The sequence below is a fragment of the Bufo gargarizans genome, chromosome 2, assembly GCF_014858855.1.
Source record: "Bufo gargarizans isolate SCDJY-AF-19 chromosome 2, ASM1485885v1, whole genome shotgun sequence".
NCBI lineage: Eukaryota > Metazoa > Chordata > Amphibia > Anura > Bufonidae > Bufo > Bufo gargarizans.
In genome coordinates, this window is record NC_058081.1 from 628,292,325 (window position 1) to 628,317,511 (window position 25,187).

The following is a 25,187-nucleotide window of genomic DNA, read 5'->3' on the forward strand; positions in this document are numbered from 1 at the left end:
TCATCAATGCAGCTGCGCAGTGTTGTCACCTAGCTTTTCCAGGACCCTGAACACAAAGCAGTCTAGCTAGATGAAGAGACTTCTTAATAGATAACTATGTAAATTTGAAATCCAGCAGTCAGCTAAGGCTAGGTAACAACCTCTGCAGAGATGTAATGGAGGCCAGCAATTCATGAGGTATAATGGGGGACTGAGCTGCAGTACCAGCCACAGCCACATGGGCACTGCATTTAGTTCTACAGTGAAGGAGCATATGTGTGCTTCTTTCTGTAGATTCTGACTGAGTTCCACATTGTTTATTTGGTAATAAAATACATGACCTAATAAATAAAAAAGCATAGTCTTTGTGGGGGCACAGATCACGTCTCACACTCATCAATAGGGATGGCGGTGGCAGTGATGATGATAGACTGTTCCATGACTTCAGCTGGGAACCCATCGTCTGTGCACAGTCTCTGCTCTGTCACCACTTCCGGCAGAGTGCTGGATGTAATAGACTCCACTATGATCTCTGCTGATCCGACGTCTAGCTCATGGGTGTTCTGTAATCCGATGACCATGCTTTTTTCTTCATCAATTATGAGATTACGTAGCTTTCTTTGGCGCGGATTGTAATTTTCAATACGGTTGTGAATTTCCATATGTCGTCGGAGGTGAGCCTTAAGAAACAAATTTAATATCTTGGGTTCTTTCCATACTCTGACTGCATTTACCATATTACTGGTGTATACATGAAACAAAGCCATAGACCCTATTACACCCTGCAGGGCTCCACTCCTTGCATGTCAACATCCAGTTTGGCAGTTGCTGCAGCCAATCACTGGCCACAGCGGTGGTACTTCCTCCTTGTGGCATGTTGATTAGTCAGGTGACGCAAGGGGGCGGTGGCACTGCTGAGGCTACAATTGCGTAATATAAAAATATTGTTAAATACCGGACCAGCACCACAGAGGAGAGCAGTGGAGAACAGGGGGATCTCCGCTGCTCTCCTCTGTGGTGCTGGTCCAGTCATGCTTGTTTACAAACTGCAGTGGTGACATTTTAGTATTATAGCATGTGACCAGTGGACCCAATCACTGTCCTCTGGTAATGTGCAGTCATATGGAAAGTCACTGCTGCAGCCAATCACTATCCTCAGCGTTAGGCCGCATGCACACGACCATGGTGTGTTTTGCAGTCCGCAAACATGGATGGCGTCCGTGCGCGTTCCGCAATTTGCGGAACGGCACGGACAGCCTTTACATATAACTGCCTATTCTTGTCCGCAATGCACGGACAAGAATAGGACATGTTATATTATTATTTTTTTTGCGGGGCCACGGAACGGAGCAACGGATGCAGACAGCACACGGAGTGCTGTCCGCATCTTTTGCAGCCCCATTGAAGTGAATGGGTCCGCATCCGACCTGCCAAAATGGCGTCTCGGATGCGGACCAAAACAACGGCCGTGTGCTTGAGGCCTTAGACTGAGGTTTCCATTGCAAAATTCTCCCACAGGAAACCCTAGGCTGACACTGCAGGTGCATTGTAAAAAGAGCCTTACTTAGGTTATAGGTCCCAAGTGTGAGGCTGCACTACTGAGACTTTGATGTTATTTTTGACAGAATTTCTCTTTACAGTTTCCAGTTCCACATCTTTTCAATACATGCAGTAGAAAACCCATTTTACTGTCAGTGACTGTATCCTCACCTGCCGTGTGAACTTGTACCCACACTCCGTGCACTCAAATTTCCGAACCCCACGATGTCTGGCCACATGAACACGCAACTGTTCCGCCGCTACAGGGGGAGAGAATGAAGCACGGTGAGAAAAAGGAATAAGCTTTCCGCATAGTAAGCTTTCTATACTATGATCTTTACCTTTGAATGTCTTGCCACAGACTTGACAGTAGTACGGTCTCCCTTCCTGATGTCTGCTGGCGATGTGTCGCAGGAGAGGGGTCTTGTCTGTAAAGCGCTGCTCACAAAATTCACAGCTGAATGGTCGTTCCCCTGTGTGTGTCCGGTTATGTTTGAGTAGACTGGCTGAAATAATAAGGTATAGAGACAAGTACAACGCATGAATATAATGAACATTAGCTGAAACCACAAAATGAAGATGTACATGTAAAAAAAAAAAAACTAAATAAATAAAAAATATATATATATATATATATATATAAAAATAAAAAAAAGACGACTAATGAAGGTGAATCGCAGACTACTACATGGATGGAGGTACAATCCTGTCCTAAGTCACATAACCCATCAACCAGTGGTTCTCCAACTGATCTAAAACTACTACTCCCAGAATGTACTGGTTTAGTTGGCAAACTGAGATTTGTAGTTTTCCATCATCTTGAGCCCAATGGGAAACAAACTACAAAAACTAGCGCACATTTGAGCTTCTTTTGTCAAGATGTTGAAGGGATTATCCAATTCTAAAAATGACCCCCACAATGCCTCGGGCCCTTCCTATAGATCATACTTACCCCGCTCCTTGGCACCTGTGTCACTCCAGATCCCTGCTCGGCCGCGGCATCGCCCCGTCGTGTGGATGAAAACATCCGCCAAAAATAGCAGGCCGCGAACAGCCTCTGACTGTTTACTGGTCTCTTACCTTGTGTTCGGAACGTCTTGCCACACAGGTGACACTGGAAGGGTTTCTCCCCTGTGTGTGTCTTCAGGTGCATATTGAGGTTGGTTTTCTGGGTGAAGGCGTGGTGACAAAATTCACATACAAATGGACGTTCATTTCTATAGGAAAGAGAAGGAGACATTCACCAATATACCATTGATATTTTAACCCCCCTCCAAACTCATGACAACAATCAGTGGTTCCAACTTATCTGCATCGTGTTACTTTGAAATCAGTAATTCAGAATGTGGTTTCATCCACCATGCTTTACACTGCAACTATTTTTGTTTGTTTGAAATCAGCTCACCAAAGCTTATAGATTAAAAACTACAAGCAACCTGAGAAAAACCTATGTTAATAGGTAATTAAGGAGCTTTAACAAGCACAACGTATAACTAGCTACATTTAAATCCAGAAGACAATGAGACAGTCACCCGTCATGATGGTCAATGTAAATCTGCTGCAACCCAACAAGCATCACAGGCAACATTAAAAAACCCGTGCAGCTTACGAGGATCCTGTACTGCTCACACATGCATTATCAGCAGTTAAAGGGGTATACCCATCTCAGAAACGTATGGCAAAGCCAAAGAACTGAGACCTGCACCTCAATGAATGAGAATATCCCTTTAAGCCTGCCCTTCACCTCATGGGATAAGAACAATATGTGTTAAAGTGAACCGGTCATCAACTTTATGTTGACCTCACTGACGGCAGCATAAAATAGTGACAGAAGTGCTGATGTCAGCGGTGTGTCACTCATCAGCTAAAAGTCAGTGGTTGCCGAGAACCAGCATCATAATCATTGCAGCCGCGGCCTGGAAAAGAGTCAAATCTACCTGAGAAGAGTCCTGGTTATTCATAATCTCCTGATGATTGGCAGTTCTTTCCTAGTCAGAAAGGGTGAAAACTAGGTACAAGACTGTCAGTCATCAGCAGGTGGGCAGGAATTTATGAGTAACCAGGACTCTTCTCAGACGGCCGGGACTTTTTTCCAGGCCCAGTCTGCAATGATTGTGATGTTGGTTCTCGGCAACCACTTACTTTTAACTCTTAAATGACAGATCTCTGAAATCAACTCACCTGTCTCTACTTCATTCTGCAGTTAGTATGGATAGCATGAAGTTGATGACAGGTTCCCTTTAAGACATAGGGTGCTGACCTGTGTTTAGCTTTGATATGCATCTGTAATCCGCTTCTGCTCGAGGCTCGGTGACCACACTCCTCGCAGACAAAAAGCTTCTCTCCCCGATGCTTAAAAGCTTCGTGCAGACGCAGCTCTGTCCGGGTGAAGAAGCATTTCCCACAGGTTGGACACTGCAACAGAATACTGTCAATTTAAACAAATCTCAATCCAAAAAGCAGTAGATTCAACCTGTGTCTAAACTACAACTCCCAGCAGGCTACTATGGGTATTGCCATATTCCTCGCTTCAGGAATACGTACATTTCCGAAAGGTTTTCAGATGGTGCCGACTGCTGCCCTCTGGTGGACTGTGGGTGTAAAACAAATCTCCGTTTTGGAAATCTACATTTACTTTGCCATATAAGGAGACAACCTGGAGCAAGCATAACCGTGAATCCATCGCCTACACACAGTGCACCATTTTCGGGACCAGGGTGCATGATCTTTAATATATATGAATTTAGATGGGTTAATAAAGTGGCAATACCCTGCAGATCTAAAGTCAGTCCCCCACTGATCGGATACTGATGATCTAAGGATAGCTCAATATCTACAGCCCAGAAAACTCCTTAAGGGTTGGTGTAACACATATGATTTTTGTTGTTTCTGGGCCATTTTGCAGTTTTTTGTGCATTTTTTGCTGGCGTTCTTTTCCGTAAAAAAAGCCAGCTCTAGATATTACATGGAAGTCTATAGAAAACAGTAAATACAGTGGTGGTTTTCAACCTTTAAGTGCTGTTATTTGTACAATTTTATTTTTTCAAATCGAAGCATGCTCTAGCATTTATTCTCTGATCGCCTGGTGTTTTCTCCCACAGACCTCCATATTATTATTATTTTTTTAAGTTTCAAAAAACAAAGTGAAATTATTTCAAAAGGGCTGTCCAACCTTGTTTGTTCAAGTGATGGCCTATCCTCAGTATAGCCCATCACTAGCTAATCGGCAGGAAGCCGGCATCCCACACCCCTGTCGATCAGCTGTTGGAGGTTAGTACCCCACAACACCGTCAACGAGAGTGAACGGCGATTACTATTCCAGCGCTGCTCCCAGTGACTTCCCTTAAAAGGTTGTCTCATCTAGCTGGTACCAAGATGAGATGAGAGCCAGTCCTAAACCAGTTGGCCGTAATTTTGCTACTTTCACAACACAATAAAAGCAGTTTGAAAAAAATAAAAATAAAATCTTTTTGTGTTGCCATAATTTTAGTTTTCTGCTGATAGTCTTCTGTGAGGGCTTGTTTTTTCAGGATGAGGCAACATTTTCATGGTTACCATTTTGGGGTACATACAACTTTTTAATCACTTACGGTGAGGTGACCAAAAAAAATGTCTGTTCTGTCAAAGGCAATTTTTTTTTTTTTTATGGTGGTCACCTGATGGAGAAGATCATGTGATATTTTTATAGCGCAGGTTGTTAAGGATGCAGCAATACCCAATTTAATTTTTTTGTCTATTTTGTACAATAATAAATGGCCTGATGGCTTTTTTTAACATCTGAAATCCCCTTTATTTTTTATAAAACTTTTTATATTTTAGTTTATTTTACACTTTTTTGTTTTTATTTTATTGCCGATTTCTCCTATGCCTTGGGCTGACATACCAACCCAGGATACAGGGAAAATACAGCCCCCAGAGAGGATGTACAGCGCTGTACAACCTCACTGCAGAGTGATCTGGGTATGCTAAAACAGTTTTAACAGTAAAAAAGTTTTACTGCGCTCCCTAAATGTGTTGTGGTTACTGTGATGGGAAGGTGGGGACTGTCTGGTCTAAGGGCAGCCCTGCTGTCACAGACAGCGGGTTCCCGTCTTCCACAGTTGTACGATTAGCATGCAGCTGCCATCTCTGCACAGATATTTTAAAATGTCATTGTGGAGATATGTTCCGACTTCCCAGACGTTCTTTATGTGCGACCAAACGACTGGACCGATCCTCACCAAATTTGGCACACAGGTACATCAGGTGTCCGGGAAGGTTTTAGACCAGGTCTCAGCTCTCTAGGACGTACCGTTCCTGAGATATTCCCCAAAAAATCACCTACATTAGCCAATACAAAACGACCCAGCCATTTTTCTTCACTGCTATCAGTCAGCTTTAGGCTAGGACTACACAACGACATCCACAGCTCAGCAGACAGTATCACACCTCAATAGACAGTGTCACACAGGATCGGATTAGATACACAGCTCAGCAGACAGTATCACACAGGATAGGATTAGATACACAGGTTAGCAAGGATTAGATACACAGCTCAGCAGACAGTGTCACACAGGATAGGATTAGATACACAGCTCCGCAGACAGTATCACACAGGATAGGATTAGATACATAGCTCAGCAGACAGCATCACACAGGATAGGATTAGATACACAGCTCAGCAGACAGTGGGGCGGGGTGCTGTAGAGGTCACTGTTATGGGGGAAACTGTTGATATCTTTTAACGACACACAAACTTAAAATTAAATAGATTAAATATACCCGTGCGAAGACGGGTCCTTCTGCTAATATAAATCATATATATATATATATATATAAAAATGGGTTTCTGTCTGAACATCTCTTTGTCTGTTCTTTATGCGCGACCAAATGACTAGACCAATCTTCACCAAATTTGGCACACAGGTACATCAGTTGTCCGGGAAGGTTTTAGATCGGGTCTCAACTCTCTAGGACGTACCGTTCCTGATATATTCCCAAAAATTGACCTGCATGAGCCAATACAAGCCTGCAAGTATTTCTCTTCATATCCCAACTGCCATACACACAGTTTTACTCCAGGTTTTCATACCAATCCAGCCATTTTTCTTCGCTGCTGCAGGTCAGCTTTAGGCTAGGGCTACATGACGACAATAAGTCGCATCACACATAGGGCACAACTACACTGCGACATTGATTTTGCACGACAATTTTTATAATGATAGTCTATGGTGTTGCACTGCAACATGCTGCGACTGACGCGAGTGTCAGAAAAAGCCATAGACCAGCATTATAAAAATTGTTGCGTGACACATGTAGTCGTGTAGCCCTAGCCTTACAAGGGCAGCTGCTGTGGAGGTCACTGTTAAAAGGGGCGTTCACTGTGGATGTTACTGTTAAGGAGGCAGGCCGCTGTAGAGATTACTGTTAAAGGGGCGGGCACCGCGGTGGCAGGGTACAGTGACGTCACTGTTAAGGAAGCGGGGTACTTTGGCAGTGACTATTAAAGGAACGGGTTATGTGGAGGTCTCTGTTAAGGGGACAGGGAACAGTGGAGGTCACAAATAAGGGGACAGTCCCCTATGGAGGTCAGCGTTAAGGGGCTGGGTGCTGTATATGTCACTGTTAGGCGGGAGGGTCTCTGAGGATGTCACTGTGAAGGGAGTGGGGTGCTGTGAAACTCACTGTTAAGGGGCGGGCTGCTGTGAAGGTCAAAGTTAAGGGGATGGGATGGGCTGCCGTGGAGATCACATTTTAAGGAGGCGGGGCACTGTAGAGGTACACTGTTATGGGGGATACTGTCGATATCTTAACGACACACACACAAATATTAAATGAAATAGATGAAATATACCCGTGAGAAACCGGGTCTTTCTGCTAGTGTTCTTCTGCTTGTTTTTTCCCCCCAAAAAATTACTTAAACAGTTTTTGTAGCATTTTTGTATGTGTGTGTGTATATATATTTATATATTACACACATACATACAAAAACAGTTTAAGTAAAAAAATTTGGGGAAAAAAACAAGCACACCATTATATATATATATATATATATATATATATATATATATATATATATATATATATATATACACACACACACACCATAAAACTGTGCATGTGTGGCAGCACCCTAAGGATTAAACCTGGGTCAATGTTTCCATCAATGGAAAAAAACTAAAATCCAACGCCGCTTAGAAAGACCATATCAAGTCAAATTCCATATACATGTCTTTGTGTGACCTTCTGATGGATTGGAGTAATAGATAATCCCGCAGCAGTCACAGAGCTGCTGGACAGTTTGACTTTTCCTGCATTATACTCACAGCATGAGGTTTGGGTTCTCCATGCATTTTTATCATGTGGCTTTGAAGATGTTTCTTCTGCATGAATTGCTGAGGACATGTAGAGCACTGAAAATACATTGGATAAAAAGAAAGGTAATTTAAAGGGTTAATGAGTGATGAAAAATTCATATGTACAGTATGCAGTGACTGTTCATCCCACAAGTGACTTATTGCTCTCTGTAATTCAGATAAAGATGAACTCTGCCCTCTGCTGGTGAAAAAAGGAAGAATAAGACATGTTCTACCTTTTTTTGCTGTCAGCATTTAATGGGTCCACATCCGATCTGCAAAATTGCGCATCAGATGCGGAAAGAAAAATATGGTTGTGTGAATGGGCCCTTAAAGGGATTCTGTCACCTCCCCTAACCCAAAATCGGATTTTAAAGCAGTCATGCAGCACAGCTTACCTTGAATCGGCTGTGCTCTTCTATCCTGTAATCCGTACAGTAGTTTAGGAGAAAAACGACTTTTATGATTATGCAAATTAGCCCTGAAGGTGCCCAGAGGGGCGTTATGTTCCCCTTAGAGCCGATTGAGGGAAGAGCGAGCATCGGACGTCACTGGGCTCGGCGCGTGCCCAGTGACGACGATGAAGCGCCTGCCCTCAGTCTCCAGCAGATCGCACTGGCGCAGCCCTCAGTGGGTACTGCGCCTGCGCGAGAGTTCGTTCGGCCGTGAGGGAGGGGGAGGAGAGGGATGAGAGGCTGTGGGCGGTTAGGCATTCTGAAGGAAGGCGGGCTGGGCACACTAAGGGGAACATAACACCCCTCTGGGCACCTTCAGGGCTAATTTGCATAATCATAAAAGTAGTTTTTCTCCTAAACTGCTGGACGGATTACAAGATGAAGAGCACAGCCGATTCAAGGTAAGCTGTGCTGCATGACTGCTTTAAAATCCGATTTTGGGTTAGGGGAGGTGACAGAATCCCTTTAAACCTTTTCTCTGTTCCACTCCTGCCTTTGGCTTACAAAACTGACCATGTGAAAGTGGCCAAAAATCCCCAGCGACACCTACTGGTGGAATAGAGGTAATAACATACATTATAAAAAGCCTCAATAAACTGCATCAGCAAAATTGCCTACTGTGATAAGTAAAAGTCACTTATATTAATTATTATTTTCCATATACAAACAAATCATAGTATGTAATAAAAATATTACTGGATCAGAGGTATTTTACTGTATTTTCATTGCATGTTTCATATCTCTGTCCATAGAATAGATACTAGATAAATACACTCAGTGGCCACTTACCTTATAAGGCATCACGCCCGTGTGCGACACAGTATGTAATCGCAATTCCATCTTTCTCTTAAAAACCTCATTGCAAGAAGGACAGTTAAAAACCTGGAAAAAATACTAAAGGTCAGATATTCCGAAGCCTCTGCAGACTTATTGAGCTGCATGGAAATGGAACAAAATGAGAGTGTGAAGCAGGAGCTAGAGAGCAACATCAGTGACCAGCAGCGGGGAGCGTCACACAAGTGAAAGACGATGCTGCAAAACACAACAGGCAGTCTCTTTTCCCCTTTCTATACCATCTTGTTTTTGGAATATTTTTAGGTTTTCTTTGCCCTCTTGTGGACTTCTAAAGATCATTTGGAGATATATATAATTTTTTTCAAATACATTATAAAAATAAAAAACTATTCCACATTTTTTTTTTTACAAAAGGGGATAAAAACCTATATACCAGAATACCATTGATTCCATATTTGTTCAAGACCACCCTTCCTTCCCTTGTTAATCACAAACTTATTTTTTCCATTCTGATCATATTAAGCACAGATTTTTTCCATTCACACACCAGGGGTTGATCCTTTTTAATCAATTTTTCCAGAATAAGGCCAGGTCTACACAACGGCACTAATGTCGCGCGACAATTTTTATAATGGCAGTCTATGGTGTCGCACTGCAACATGCAACATGCTGCGACGTAACAGTCGCAGAAAATCCATTCGAGATGGATTTTTCTGCGACTGTTGCGTCGCAGCATGTTGCAGTGCGACACCATAGACTACCATAATAAAAATTGTTGCGCGACAAATGTCGTCGTGTAGACTTGGCCTAAGCAGTCTTGCCTGGAACAAGAACTTACAAAGTGCCAGTTTTTCCGCCTTTCGAATCTTCAGATGAATTGTTCCTCCCAATATACAGACTACCGGATCATTATATATCTGTACTCCTAAAACTCTGTCACTACCAATACCTAAATAACTTGGGGCATCTCCAAATCAGATGTACAAGACCTGCCTGTTCTTCACCACATCTTGGACATTCATCTGTTGGGCTTAAGACATTTTTTTTAATATTAAAAAAGGTATATGATGTAGCCTATGAATAAGGAAAAACTGAGACCCTTATTGAGAGTAGGGGTCAATTTCGCAAAATATCGATGATTTGGATTCTTAAAGAAAATCTGTCACCCCGATTTTGGACCATAATCTACGAGTAGTACTGCACATATGGAGTCCAGATTGCTATTTTTTTCCCCCTACTGCCTCCTATTCCTCCGCTATCAGAGATTGGAGCTGCATGGAAATGCATTGTTATTACTGCTGTACATGTGGACGAGTCCTCTCCATTATGTTAGAGCGGTACAGAAGTCTGGACTGAGTATTTGAGTGCAGCTCCGAGGGCTGACAGCGGGGACCAGGGGCAGTAGGAAAACAGAAAATAGTAATCTGGGCTCCTTATCTGCAGTACTGCTCATGTGTTACTGTGGATAATCCAAAATTGGGGTGATTCCCTTTAACAAACACCATTTAGGGTACTTTCACATTAGCGGCAGGGGAGTCCGGCAGGTGAACAGCCTGTCGGATCGGTCCTGCCGCTAGTTCATGTGTGCCCCCGGACTGCCGCTCTGTCCCCATTGACTATAGAGTTCCGGCGGCAGCATGGCGAGAGGCAGACGGACTAAGAGTACTGCATGTCGTACTTTTAGTCCGTCTGCCTCTCGCAGTGCGCTTCCGCCGGAACTCCGCCCCCGCTATAGTCAATGGGGACGGAGCGGCAGAACACGTGAACTAGCGGGAGGACGGATCTGACAGGCTGTTCATCGCCGGAACAGCCTGCCGGACTCCCCTGCTGCTAGTGTGAAACTAGCCTTAGTGCTTTTACGCCATTAATGGGACTCCTGCTGTGAGCTGGCGCAGAATTGTAGTGCATTTGACCACACCATGTGAATATACCCTAAATCCCTTGGAATCATGTTTGGTCAGGGGAATTTTCTGAGAGATGGAGATGGGTAACAGAGTCACCGTCCCATTGTTTATATCTTTAGCTGTAGCAGTCATCAACCATGACATCTAAAGTGAAAGGGTATGTTCACACTGGATTTTTCCACCACAGCAGAAATCTTAAGGTTTCTACTACAGTTTAGTATTTTGCATGCTGTGGGTCTCTGGAGCATTAGGCTAATTTCATGATCATAAACTGCAAGCAGACACCCATGATGGTTAACAGCGGTTTTCATTACCCAGGGATGTCAGCTGTTGATCCCACAGGTGATGGTGTGGGCACAGCCTCTGCAACATCAGCAGAGTTCGGGAAAGGGTTAAAGGGCATCTGTCATCACTTTCCATGTCAAACAGTCAGCAGCTGTCCATCCGCACTTGTAAGCAGACTCCCATGTCGCCTCTGGCATTTCCATGTGCTCCATCAATCCTAAGAGAAAAAAAAAGTTTTTATAATATGTAACATACCCTCTGGGTGCAACAAGGGTGGCACCATTGCACCCAGAGGCTCCCCCCCCCCCCCCCCAATTTTCTATGCCACATCCCCACTGGAGTGATGTAGTAGCCAGGCAGTCCCTGAGGTCTTGTGGGATCGTACTCTGTACACACGCAGTAATGGGAAGGTAGCTTCCCATATGCCTGATGGTCACCATCCCTTTACTGCGCATGTACAGAATGCGATCCTGCGAGATTTGATGGGCTTCCTGGCCGGTACATCATAGCGGTGGGGGCATGGCATATAAGGCATGGGGGGGGAAGTGGTGGCAAGCCTCTGGGTGCAAAAACTGACATATTATAAAAAGTCTCTTTTTTTTTATTTTACGGAACACAAGGAGATGCCAGCTGGATGCCATGATGGACAGCTGCTGACGTGTGGAAAAAAGTGACGGAAGCCCTTGAAGAAAACCGTGCCACCTGGACATACCTGTTCAGAGCGGCTCATACAGTTCCGGGCCTGGTGCTCCACCAAGTTCTCTTTTCTGAAGTAACATTTCCCGCACTTTTGGCATTCAAATGGCTTCTCTCCTGTGTGTTTCCTACAGCAATAACAAGTGTTAAACCAGTTCAAGACAATTTCTCTCCAAAATTATATATATATATATATATATATATATATATATATATATATATATACACAACACATACACACACATACATACATAGTACAGACCAAAAGTTTGGACACACCTTCTCATTCAAAGAGTTTTCTTTATTTTCATGACTATGAAAATTGTAGATTCACACTGAAGGCATCAAAACTATGAATTAACACATGTGGAATTATATACATAACAAAAAAGTGTGAAACAACTGAAAATATGTCATATTCTAGGTTCTTCAAAGTAGCCACCTTTTGCTTTGATTACTGCTTTGCACACTCTTGGCATTCTCTTGATGAGCTTCAAGAGGTAGTCACCTGAAATGGTTTTCACTTCACAGGTGTGCCCTGTCAGGTTTAATAAGTGGGATTTCTTGCCTTATAAATGGGGTTGGGACCATCAGTTGCGTTGTGGAGAAGTCAGGTGGATACACAGCTGATAGTCCTACTGAATAGACTGTTAGAATTTGTATTATGGCAAGAAAAAAGCAGCTAAGTAAAGAAAAACGAGTGGCCATCATTACTTTAAGAAATGAAGGTCAGTCAGTCCGAAAAATTGGGAAAACTTTGAAAGTGTCCCCAAGTGCAGTCACAAAAACCATCAAGCGCTACAAAGAAACTGGCTCACATGCGGACCGCCCCAGGAAAGGAAGACCAAGAGTCACCTCTGCTGCGGAGGATAAGTTCATCCGAGTCACCAGCCTCAGAAATCGCAGGTTAACAGCAGCTCAGATTAGAGACCAGGTCAATGCCACACAGAGTTCTAGCAGCAGACACATCTCTAGAACAACTGTTAAGAGGAGACTGTGTGAATCAGGCCTTCATGGTAGAATATCTGCTAGGAAACCACTGCTAAGGACAGGCAACAAGCAGAAGAGACTTGTTTGGGGGTAAAGAACACAAGGAACGGACATTAGATCAGTGGAAATCTGTGCTTTGGTCTGATGAGTCCAAATTTGAGATCTTTGGTTCCAACCACCGTGTCTTTGTGCGACGCAGAAAAGGTGAACGGATGGACTCTACATGCCTGGTTCCCACCGTGAGCATGGAGGAGGAGGTGTGATGGTGTGGGGGTGCTTTGCTGGTGACACTGTTGGGGATTTATTCAAAATTGAAGGGATACCGAACCAGCATGGCTATCACAGCATCTTGCAGCGGCATGCTATTCCATCCGGTTTGCGTTTAGTTGGACCATCATTTATTTTTCAACAGGACAATGACCCCAAACACACCTCCAGGCTGTTTAAGGGCTATTTGACCATGAAGGAGAGTGATGGGGTGCTGCGCCAGATGACCTGGCCTCCACAGTCACCGGACCTGAACCCAATTGAGATGGTTTGGGGTGAGCTGGACCGCAGAGTGAAGGCAAAAGGGCCAACAAGTGCTAAGCATTTCTGGGAACTCCTTCAAGACTGTTGGAAGACCATTTCAGGTGACTACCTCTTGAAGCTCATCAAGAGAATGCCAAGAGTGTGCAAAGCAGTAATCAAAGCAAAAGTTGGCTACTTTGAAGAACCTAGAATATGACATATTTTCAGTTGTTTCACACTTTTTTGTTATGTATATAATTCCACATGTGTTAATTCAAAGTTTTGATGCCTTCAGTGTGAATCTACAATTTTCATAGTCATGAAAATAAAGAAAACTCTTTGAATGAGAAGGTGTGTCCAAACTTTTGGTCTGTACTGTACATACACATTATATATATACCCAGCTTTTTCTCCTGAAAGACAATTCTGCCAAGCTAGCAGCACTACATGCCCCAAATCCCAGACAGCTGCACAAGCCCTCTAGAAGCAGTAACGCTAGCCATGATGGATGTCACTCAACTTTTCCAGAAACCGATAACATTATGGATTTTTTTTTTTATCTCATCCATTCAGCATTGGCTCTTCTATCCAACAGGGTATCAAATGAACAGATTAGGTAAAATCCAAATGTATCTCTAAGTAAATGGGCACTGAACTGCAGAAACTCTGCACGGCCATTACACTTTGAAGGAAGCTGTCCTACCTGTTCCACTTAAGGTACTAATTCAAGAGGCTGCAGGGAACAACTGATCCGTGGGGTTGTGGGGTGTCAGACCACACCATGTGAATATACCCTAAATCCCTTGGAATCATGTTTGGATGGGGGGGGGGGGGGGGTAACATGACCTATTCTACGGATAGATGGTCATTATCAGGAGCCTCGAAAACCCCTTTAAAGAGGTCGGCCCATTTCACTAGTATATGTCACCAATGTCATAACAGGGGTCCCAAAAGTGAAGGAGAGTGAATAAATAGGGCACTGCACAAGCGTGGCCGCTTCTCCGTTCACCTCTATAGGAGTTCTGGAAACAGCCAAGCTGGCAGTCACCTATTTGGTACTCCCAAAGAAGTGGAGGGAGGACCCGCTTGTGTGGCGTTCCCTCGTTCACTTTGGGGGTCCCGCTCTAGAGATGGGACCCTCACCTATCTGATAGTGCCCAATGGGACGTCTGTTAATACAGGGTGCCCGGCCATCTGGTGCCCAGCGCCTCCTTCCCAGTCTTAACCGCCGCCCTCCCTGTCTACAGTGCCGCCTTCCTCACCTCAGCGCCGTCTCTGCAATCCTCCTGTCCCTCTGCCAGATCCGGTGCCTGCGCACTATGCTCAGCCTGATGCGCCGCAGGATCCTCTGCTATGAGGTCTGTATACATTTGTGGAATAATCTGAGATCCGTATTAATTTGGGGGCTGATTTGGGGTTTAATTCAGCATTTTTATAAACTGGGAGTCTGTTCTGCGGTCTGTATAAATTTTGCGTATTGTATTAGTTTGTGGGCTGGCCTGGAGGAGTGTATGAATTTTGGGGTCTGTATTAAATTTAGGATCTAGTCTCGGGTTCTGTATTAATTCTGGAGTCTATTTTAAAGGGGTTATCTGAGAATTAATATTGATGACTAATCCTCAGGATAGGTCATCAATATCAGATTGTGGGGGTTCGACACCTGGGACCCCCATCTATCAAGCTGTTAGAGGCCAGTTGCCTCACAGTACATCAGTCACATGGCCTGGTTGCAGCTCAGCCACAAGCATAACTGTGCTGCAACCCAAAACAGCGGGGGTGCAGGGAGTCAGACCCCTGCCGATGTGATATTGATGACCTATCCTGTGGATAGGTCATCAATATTATTTCCCAGATAGCCCCTTTAATATTGGTTATCCATCAATGTGAAATTTACTTTTGAAAACGAATTAGAATGCCACAAAAAAGTAGCGATACCTCTCTCATCCCACTGTTCTCAGTACTAGGGGAGCTCTTGGTATCATTCCCAGGTGTTGCCGGCTGACGTGAAGTTCGGGGTGGTGACTGCGACACAGGTATGTGCTCAACATGTGTTATATGTGGCTATTGAGGCCCAGTCAACTGGAAATTTTTTCTATGTACAGCCCATATACAGTCCTGATCAAAAGTTTAAGACCACTTGAAAAATGGCAACAAAAAAAAAATAAAAAAATTCATATTTAGCATGGCTGGATCTTAACAAGGTTCCAAGTAGAGCTTCAACATGCAACAAGAAGAAATGGGAGTGAGACAAAACATTTTTTGAGCATTCAATTTAATGAAAACAACGAATAAACTGAAACAGGCTGTTTTTCAGCTGATCAAAAGTTTAGGACCACACCTCCAAAAAAATTAAATAAAATAACACCCCCCAAAACAGAAATCCAACTTCTAAACATGAACTCAGTAATGAGTAGCTCCGCCATTATTGTTTATCACTAAAATTCGTTTCGGCATACTTGATGCAAGCGTTTCCATGAGGTGAGTGGGAACATTTCTCCAAGTTGTGAAGATGGCCGCACGAAGGCCATCTACTGTCTGGAACTGTTTCCCATTTTCCATTTTTGTAAACTTCCCTTGCAATCCATCCCCAAAGGTTCTCAATTGTATTTAGATCAGGGGAACATGCAGGATGGGCCAAAAGAGTGATGTTATTCTCCTGGAAGAAGTCCCTTGTCCTGCGGGCATTGTGTACTGTATCCATTGTCCTGTTGAAAAACCCAGTCGTTATCACACAGACAAGGGCCCTCAGTCATGAGGAATGCTCACTGCAACATCTGGACATAGCCAGCGGCCGTTTGACGCCCCTGCACTTCCTGAAGCTCCATTGTTCCACTGATGGAAAAAGCACCCCAGACCATTATGGCGCCCCCTCCACTGTGGCGCATAGAAAACATCTCAGGTGGGATCTGCTTGTCATGCCAGTAACGTTGGAAACCATCAAGGTTAAATTTTTTCTCATCAGAGAATAAAACTTTCTTCCACCTTTGAATGTCCCATGTTTGGTGCTCTCTTGCAAAGTCCAAACGAGCAGTTCTGTGGCGTTCAAGGAGACGAGTTTTTGAAGCCCTTCAGTCTCAGATGCCGTCTGATGGTTATGGGGCTGCAGTCAACACCAGTAAGGGTCTTAATTTGGGTCAAGGATCGTCCAGTGTCTTGACGGACAGCCAATTGGATCCTCCGGCTCAGTGCTGATGACATTTTTTGGGGTCTTCCACTTGACTTTTTTGTTCCATAACCCTCAGGATCATTTAAGAAATTCCAAATGACTGTCTTACTACGTCCCACCTCAGCAGCGATGGCGCGCTGTGAGAGACCCTGCTTATGCAGTTCAACAACCCGACCACGTTCAAAAAGGGAGAGTTTTTTTGCCTTTGCCATCACAACGTGTGACTAACTGACAGAAAATGACAATGAATCCACATCTTTGCACAGATTTGGCCTTTTAAAGGCATATGGTCCTAAAATTTGGATCAGCTGAAAAACAGCCTGCTTCAGTTTAATCGTTATTTTCAATTAATTGAATGCTCCAAAAATGATTTGTCTCCCTCTCATTTCTTCTTGTTGCAACTTGAAGCTCTACTTGGAACCTTGTTAAGATCCAACAATGTAAAATGTGATTTTTTGCTATTTTTCAAGTAGTCTTAAAACTTTTGATCAGGACTGTATCTGGCTGAGTTTGAGAACCCTGCTCTGATGCATCTAAAACATATTATAAAGCTCCTACAGTTTTATGCCTGCAGCTCTTATGCAGAACTACGCACCTCCATGGTTATAGACTGCAAACAAACCCAGTGTAGTTTGATTCTGTGTCATGCATAAGACTCGGTACACATTAATGGTAAACTCTACCATCGCATACGAGACACACCAGCTGAACATCTGGTGAATTGAGTGGGAGCGTTTCCTGGTGCCTGTGCCGTACTTTATTTTTTGCTAGTTTTGAAAATGCTGACAAAGCTCATTGACATGGCATAAGTCAGGCCCTGATTTAGGGCTGGTCTGCCCCATGCAGTGAGGCAGGACATCACCAGATCTGGAGACCCACTAAGCTCATCACCACCCCGACATCTCTGTCTTACCTGTTATGGACTTTGAGATAATATTTGCTGAGAAATTTTTTGTGACATATAGGACATTCCACCGGGGTGCTGGTGTTTTTCTTGCTCTTCAGATCTCCGCCAACAAGTGTGGTGTCATTAGATGAGGATTCTAAGGAGACGATCTTCTTGGGCACACAGTTCCTCTTCTTGGAGTTCGGGGTCTTCTCTAGGACATAGTCTTCATCTTCATCATTTTGAATGTAATCTGTCTCCTCTGCTAAGACATCATGGATCTGATCCACCTCCAAATCCCACTACATCAGAAGAGACACTGGTTAACAGTTTCCCTGTCCGTTTTCAATTCTTAGCTGATTGCAGCATGCCCACAGCCAAGATCCCTATTTTGCGGACCACAAAACACTTATGGCTGTGTGCATGAGGCCTTATTCTGATTTGGAGTTGGGAAGGAATTCCCTCCCCTAAGAAGAGCAAAATTGACTTCCACCTCTTAGGGGTCAACTTTGCCAGATAACAGGCTGATCTGGATGGATGCGTGTGTTTTTTCAGCCTTACAAATGTGAGAGATGGTCGCAAGCCACATTCAACACGATCTCACAGATGTCCTTCTCTAATTAAAAGGACACATTCACTGTGATGTGCTGGTGTATGGCATGTGACCACTGCAGCCAATCACATTCCTCAGTGTCCAACAGCTAAGGACAATGAGAGTGGCTGCAGTGGTGACGTTCCATATACCAACACCAGCGGTGCAGAGAAAGTGGAAAGATTTTTTTTATTTTTTATTTAAGGCAAATTTATTCTTAGACTTTGCCCATCTTGGACAACCCATTTAAAGGGAATGTGTCATTGACATTTTTTTTTTTGCCAGTTAAAACCAGATAGTGAGAACTTCTTTTTGTCTCATCTGTCTATTTTCTGATTCCAGAATTTGTATTCTATTTTCTAAATAGGATTATGGGAGCTGCCATCTTGCCTGAGCTTTAGGCTACTTTCACACTAGCGTTCGGGTTTCCGTTCGTGAGCTCCGTTTGAAGGAGCTCACGAGCGGACCCGAACGCAGCCGTCCAGCCCTGATGCAGTCTGAATGGAGGCGGATCCGCTCAGACTGCATCAGTCTGGCGGCGTTCAGCCTCCGCTCCGCTCGCCTCCGCACGGACAGGCGGACAGCTGAACGCTGCTTGCAGCGTTCGGGTGTCCGCCTGGCCGTTCGGAGGCGTGCGGATCCGTGCGGATCCGTCCAGACTTTCAATGTAAGTCAATGGGGACGGATCCGTTTGAAGATGCCACAATGTGGCTCAATCTTCAAGCGGATCCGTCCCCCATTGACTTTACATTGAAAGTCTGAACGGATCCGCGCAGGCTACTTTCGCACTTGCGAATTTTTTTAAAGTTATTAATGCAGACGGATCCGTACTGAACGGAGCCTCCGTCTGCATTAATATGAGCGGATCCGTTCAGAACGGATCCGCCCGAACGCTAGTGTGAAAGTAGCCTTACAGCAACCACCATGGGCCATAGACACAATGTTCAGGAGGCAGTAGATAAGCTGTAATATCACCTATTGTGAATGGTGAATCCTGTGTTAACTATAGATAGCTGATATCTGTAATTCTAATCCTGCCAGTAATAGGGAAATAACTGCAGTAAAGTGATCTGTACAGACCAAGAAGTGGTGCCTATTATTAGGCTTGGTGGCCAGTGCAAAAACTGCAGGATTTATATATATATATTTTTTTAAATACAGCAACATGGAAAATTAAAAAGAACATAAACATATTTTCAAAGAATTTGGGGTTAACATAAAAACATGATTTAAACAATACATCATTTTCTGGTGACACATTCCCTTCAAGTGTGGCTCCATAAATACTTACCAACCTATTACCTCTCTCCAGGGCAGGTATTGGGAAGACATGAGGAGCCACGCTGTGCCATCATTGACGATGCACATACTGGTGGAGGAGCATGGAGCCGCTAGCTTCGGCTCCTAGATGCAGCCTCATAAGGGACAGATGTCATGCAGGTGATGTTAAAAGGGTTCTCTCACTTCAACATTGGCATTTATCACGTAGAGAAAGTTAATACAAGGCACTTACTAATGTACTGCGACTGTCCATATTGCCTCCTTTACTGGCTTGATTCATTTTTACATCACATTATACATTGCTTGTTTCCATGGTTACGACCACCCTGTAATCCAGCAGTGGTGGTCGTGCTTCTACATTATTGGAAAAGGCAGCGGTTTCACTGGTGGCCGGGACCACACAGAGGCCAGTGTTTTTTTCATTCAGTGTGCAAGCATGACAACTGCTACTGGATTGCAGGGTAGTCATAACCATGGAAACGAGCAGTGTCTAATGTAATAGAAAAATTAATCCAGCCAGCAAAGGAAGCAATATGGACAATCACAGTACATTAGTAAGTGTCTCGTATTAACTTTCTCTACATGATAAATGCCATTTGCTGAAGTGAGACAACCCCTTTAAGTGCTGGAAAAGGCAGTCACAGCAACAATGCTATACAGCTCCTCCTCGCTCTTTAGCCACACTACAGAAACGTGTCACCCATCTGATAGACCTCTGCTAATGTTACAGTCTAGCAGACTCCAGATAATACTTTATTCACATATGCAATGTAAACTCCGGTCAATGTATCGGGCATGTAAGCCGGAAAGCTGCCAGATCCCCGACGGATCCCATTACAGTCAATGGGGATCCAGCGGTGCATAGTGGTATCCAGCTATGCTGGATACAGTAAACCCCGGCATTCTGTTCCTCCACTAGGACAGATTGCCAGAATTCACAGCGCATATGTGAACGCGGCGTAAGCCACCTGGACTCCAGGCTGAGACAACGTGGCTGCCTATGAGAAGAGCTGAGATTATTATGCGTCTTGGATCAGTGTAGGTCAAGTGCCTTGGCCTGGAGTCTAAACTGAAAAAAAGGATTACCTAGACTGATACATTGTCACAAACCCTCAGCTGTGAGATGTATTATATTTGTACAGGTTCTCAAACCCTTTATTTAGAAGCTCTGTTGAAAACGTCAAGGCAAAGTATATTACCGTCATGCAGCCGCCATCAGCAGTGATGCACTGCTCACTCTTCTGCCCTCTTTTTAGTCGCTTGAAGACTCTGCGTTCTATGTTGTCGGTGCCGATATCTGGATTTTCCTGGAAGGAAGAAGGGGAGGAAGGCTCTACTGTCTCCTGCAGCAGGGTCAGGCCACTGTCCTGACCATTACTTGGTTCAGAGGGGACTTCAGCATCGGCCAGGACATTGCTAAGCTCTGAAATGCCCTTTAAAGCCTCCTCCCCGTCAGATTCCTCTGCCTCCTTCAGGTGTCCATTTAAGGTCTCCATTGCACCAGACTCTTGAAAATACTCTTCACTTTGGAAGCATTTTGTCTGGAACCTCTCACAGACCTCAACTGCTTCAAAGATGGCGAGTTCCTTTGATGCCAGAAGAACTTTCTGCACATTCTCCTGTGAAAGAACCAGCTCTCCAGTGTACAGGAAGTCCAGGAGAAGACCGATGACCTCAGAGAACTGTTCATGGAGGATGATGCTGGGGGAGCCCCCATCGCCATACAGGCTCTGAAAGAAGTGACTGCTATAAGCCAGTATGCTCCAGTGGGCTTTGAAGTGGAGATTTCCTATGACCAGTGTGGCATCACAGTATCGGCCATCTTCCCTTTGCTTATTGAGAGCCTGAAGGACTTTAACGCTGTGCTGGATGAACACATTGTCCATGGCCTGCAGGAGAGAAGCACATTGTACTGCAGTAAGGTCTAGGAACTAAGAATCATTGATTTTCAGTAGCTTTTAGTCAACGTGGAAAACAGTATATAAGAAAGGGGGGGGGGGGGGGGGGAGGTGCGGCTGCAGATTTCAGTCATTGTTTCAATGAATCAGCATGAAAGGAGAACCGCTAGCAAAGGTAGACATCAGATTGGCTTAAAAAAAAACTGTCCTGGCATCATGCCAAGAAGTGCCTGTCCATGCATGGAATGAAAAACTGTCTAGACAGCAGCAAAAGGAAGGAAGATGTCTGTGGAGTAGAACACAGCAGCTACTTAAAGGTCATCAATAGTGATGGGCGAACTTGTGTTTCAAGTTCGGCGTCCAAGGTTTGAGTTATCAGAAAATCCTGTTATGGATTCTGCTACCACGGCCCATAATGGAATTCTATGATGGCATGCACCATGGAAGCCTATAAGAGGCATTCCATCATAATAGAAGTCTATGCAGGCCATAGACTTCTATTAGGACGGAATGCGATACGTACTGCCTTATAGGCTTCCGTGGTGCGTGCCGTCATAGAATTCCGTTATAGTCCGCGGTAGCGCAATCCATAATGGGAATCTCTGATAACCCGAACGCCGAACTTAAAACACATGCTTAACATTAGTCATCAATAAGTGATCGGTGGGGTCTAACTCCCAGTTGACCAGCTGTCTGAAAAAACTGAGGCCCTACAGTGAAGACTGCAGCCTCCTCAGAGCTTACCAAGCACAGCACCATACATTGTATAGAGGCTGTATTTGGTATTGAATGATGCGGGAGCGGACTTCCGGCAGCACGGATCCGGCAGGCTGTCCCCCCGCCGGAGAAGGCGGCAGCTAGTGTGAAAGTAGCCCAAGCTAAAAACTGGTGTAGAAAATGTTGAACGAGACAGGCCAGCAGTCCTGCTTCCTCGCCCACACTACACCTCTCTTTCTCGGAACTCTGGAAAGGTGGGGTGAGTGGGGAAAAGTTGCAGATGTTGCCACAAACATGCTGTGCGAAAAAATCTGAAACTTTAAAACGCCAAAAAGTGGCGTTTATGTGTTAATAGATGACCACCAGAATGTATGCAGTATCATTAAATGGAACCTGTCATCAACTGAGTTGATTTCAGCGGTTTGTCATTTATAAGTTAAAAGTAGACTGGGCCTGGAAAAGAGTCCCGACCACCTGAGAAGAGTCCTGGTTATTCATGGATTCTTGCTCTCCTGCCCACCTGCTGATGACCGATGTCTTCTACCTAGTTTTCTCCCTTTCTCTCTAGGAGAGAACTGACAACTATCAGCAGATGGACGGGGAGAGCAGGAGATTATGGATAACCGTGACTCTTCTCTGGTAGATTTGACTCTTTTCTAGGTCTGGGCTGCAATGATTATGATGCTGGTTCTCGGCAACCACTTCCTTTTAGCTGACGAGTGACACACCGCTGACATCAGCATTTCTGTCACTAATTTATGCTGCCCTCAGTGAGGTCAGCATAAAGTTGATGACAGGTTCCCTTTAAGGATCTTATAACTGTGTGTGACATCTGCAGCATCTGGAGTATAGGCATGCCCTATGTAATCTGTATAACTATGTACAGTATTATTAGCATGTATGTGATGTGTACATAGCACGCCTTATATATTTCCAGTAAAAACTGTAGGTAAAATAACTGACATCAGCAACATAAATGCTGCTGTTGCAGAACTACAACTCCCAGCATGCCCAGACCGCCTACAGCCATCAGCAGGGCATGGTGGGAATTGTAGTTTACAACAGCTGGAAAGACGCAGGCCATCCCTGTGCTACGTCACCAGCACATACATAACATATAATATACATATATGTTCTATTAGCATGTTCCATAGTGTTACAGATATACCAGGATAAATGTCATATAACTGTGTATGATATAAGCAACACATATGCCATGTATGTACTATAAGCATGCTTTATATTACATGTATAACTAGGTATCATATTTGCACATCTGTTATCTGCATGTACTATAAGCGTGGTTTATTTTATGTGTTTTGTGGACATAGAACTATGTATGATATCATGTATGTCCTATAAGCATGCATTATATGTTACAGTATTACACATTTAACTGTGTACGATATTAGCATGTCTGTTACATGTATGTCCTATAAGTACATATAACCACTGGCACATGTTATATAACTGTGTATGATGCCATCAGCAGATCCACCACTATAAACACGCATTACTAGAAATGCAATGCATTCTGGGTGGGATACCAGCAGCATGTACTGTACTGTAGATACCAGAGGTTAGGACATATTCTGGAACTTGTGGTTCTCCGGCGTACCGGTAACATGTGGGACCAAGTGGCCCCTCACAGTCGCAGGACGAGGCGTTACCTGTTCTCACGTCCCAGCAGCTCCAGCAGCAGCAACATCAACCAGCGGCACAGCTGCTTCCGTCCACCAACTATCGCGAGATCTCACCACACGGGAACTCGCCAACGACGCCATCTTAGGTGTGGCTCTGTGAATGGGAAGTCAGAATGACGTTTTATGCGCGCCATATTTAAGGTAGAAGCTGTGTGTAATGAGTCACTTAGCATTGTTGTAGAACACTATTATTACAAGAATTATAAAGTTATATTGTAATCATATGCTGGTGATCGTTCAACGGTTTAGCTGTGGCAAACTGACAGACTGTTAAAATGTCAGCCATATTGGTTGTGGCATATTCTCTCTCTATATGATAGAGAGTATATATTAGTTATATACATATATATGTTAGTTATGAGCAATCGATTCAAACAAATCTCTGTTGAGGGCCCTGCCCCCACAGGTAAGGAAGCGCCCACCTGTCTGTTATAAAATGAAGTATTTAGTATTATTATCTTTTCTTAGAACAATGTGGTGAACAGTTAGGCGTGTCCCTAAATTTGTAGAATCAAGAACAGAGGAGCAGCACAATGGTCAGATTTAGGATTTAGTATGTGCTAGAAAAGTGGTGTTAAAAAGTTGCAAGTGTGCGTGTTGGTGACACCGTTGGTAAAATATTCTCAGAAATGTTTTGTTTTTGTTTTTTTATGCTGCCCTCGCCCTTTTTATGAAAGGAGTGTGGGAAGAAGGCATGGCCAGCAGCAGAGACTCTTGGAGTATGCACCTCGTGAGATCCTGGGTCTCGTCATAATTTAGACGCATTCCATGGCAGCGCAGAGGATATCAAGACCGGAGCAGAAAGCGTCAGTCTTGATAAATCCCCCCCCAATGAGTTCTAAGAAAGGATGATCCAGCATTAAAGGGGTTCTCCGCTTTAACAAAATTGATAGCCTATCCTCAGGACATGACATCGATATCAGATCAGCGGGGGTCCGACACTTGGATAACCTGTATGAAGAGAACGCGGCACTTGTACAAGCACTGAGTTCTCCTCACTATATAACTGCTGAACATCGCAGCGGCGAGCAGTGTATTTACAGCTCCTCTGTCCCATTCACTTCAAGTCAAGTGAATAGGATGGAGCCGTCCTATGGAAGTGAGGATAAGGCCCCTTTAACACGAGCAAGTTTTCCACGTGGGTGCAATGCGTGACATGAACGCATAGCACCCGCACTGAATCCTGACCCATTCATTTCAATGGGTCTATGTACACAAGCATTTTTTTTTTTCATGCATCAGTTTTGCATTGAGTGAAAAATGCAGCATGTTCTATATTCTGTGTTTTTCACGCAACGCAGGCCCCATAGAAGTGAATGGGGCTTCAGTGAAAAACACATTGCATCTGGAAGCAAGTGCGAATGCAATGTCTTTTTCACTGATGGTTGCTAGGAGATATTGTTTGTAAACATTCAGTTTTTTATCACGCGTGTGATAAACGCATCAAAACGCATTG

The 25,187-nt window shown here is 44.1% G+C and overlaps 1 protein-coding gene across 1 annotated transcript; it reads right to left on the reverse strand.

Annotated features, from left to right (window-relative positions):
• Positions 1-281: 281 nt before the first annotated feature.
• LOC122926848 (telomere zinc finger-associated protein-like) lies at positions 282-23,762 on the reverse strand. The gene is made up of 11 exons (XM_044278349.1): positions 23,699-23,762; positions 20,613-21,302; positions 17,568-17,842; positions 12,005-12,116; positions 9,098-9,190; positions 7,824-7,910; positions 3,779-3,933; positions 2,599-2,735; positions 1,860-2,024; positions 1,690-1,778; positions 282-659 (listed from the first exon to the last, which is right to left on the reverse strand). Exons 2-11 carry the CDS (start codon positions 21,297-21,299, stop codon positions 360-362), a joined length of 2,100 nt encoding a protein of 699 aa, XP_044134284.1. The 5' UTR covers positions 21,300-21,302; positions 23,699-23,762; the 3' UTR covers positions 282-359.
• Between the last annotated feature and the right edge of the window lie 1,425 nt (positions 23,763-25,187).

Excerpts from the sequence above, each read along its gene's own strand:
- LOC122926848 (XM_044278349.1), bottom strand. The coding sequence starts at position 21,299 with ATGGACAATGTGTTCATCCAGCACAGCGTTAAAGTCCTTCAGGCTCTC. Across the intron at positions 2,736-3,778 it reads CATATCAAAGCTAAACACAG|AAATGAACGTCCATTTGTAT; the intron begins GTCAGCACCCTA and ends TCTTTCCTATAG. Across the intron at positions 1,779-1,859 it reads CTGTGGCAAGACATTCAAAG|CGGCGGAACAGTTGCGTGTT; the intron begins GTAAAGATCATA and ends CTCCCCCTGTAG.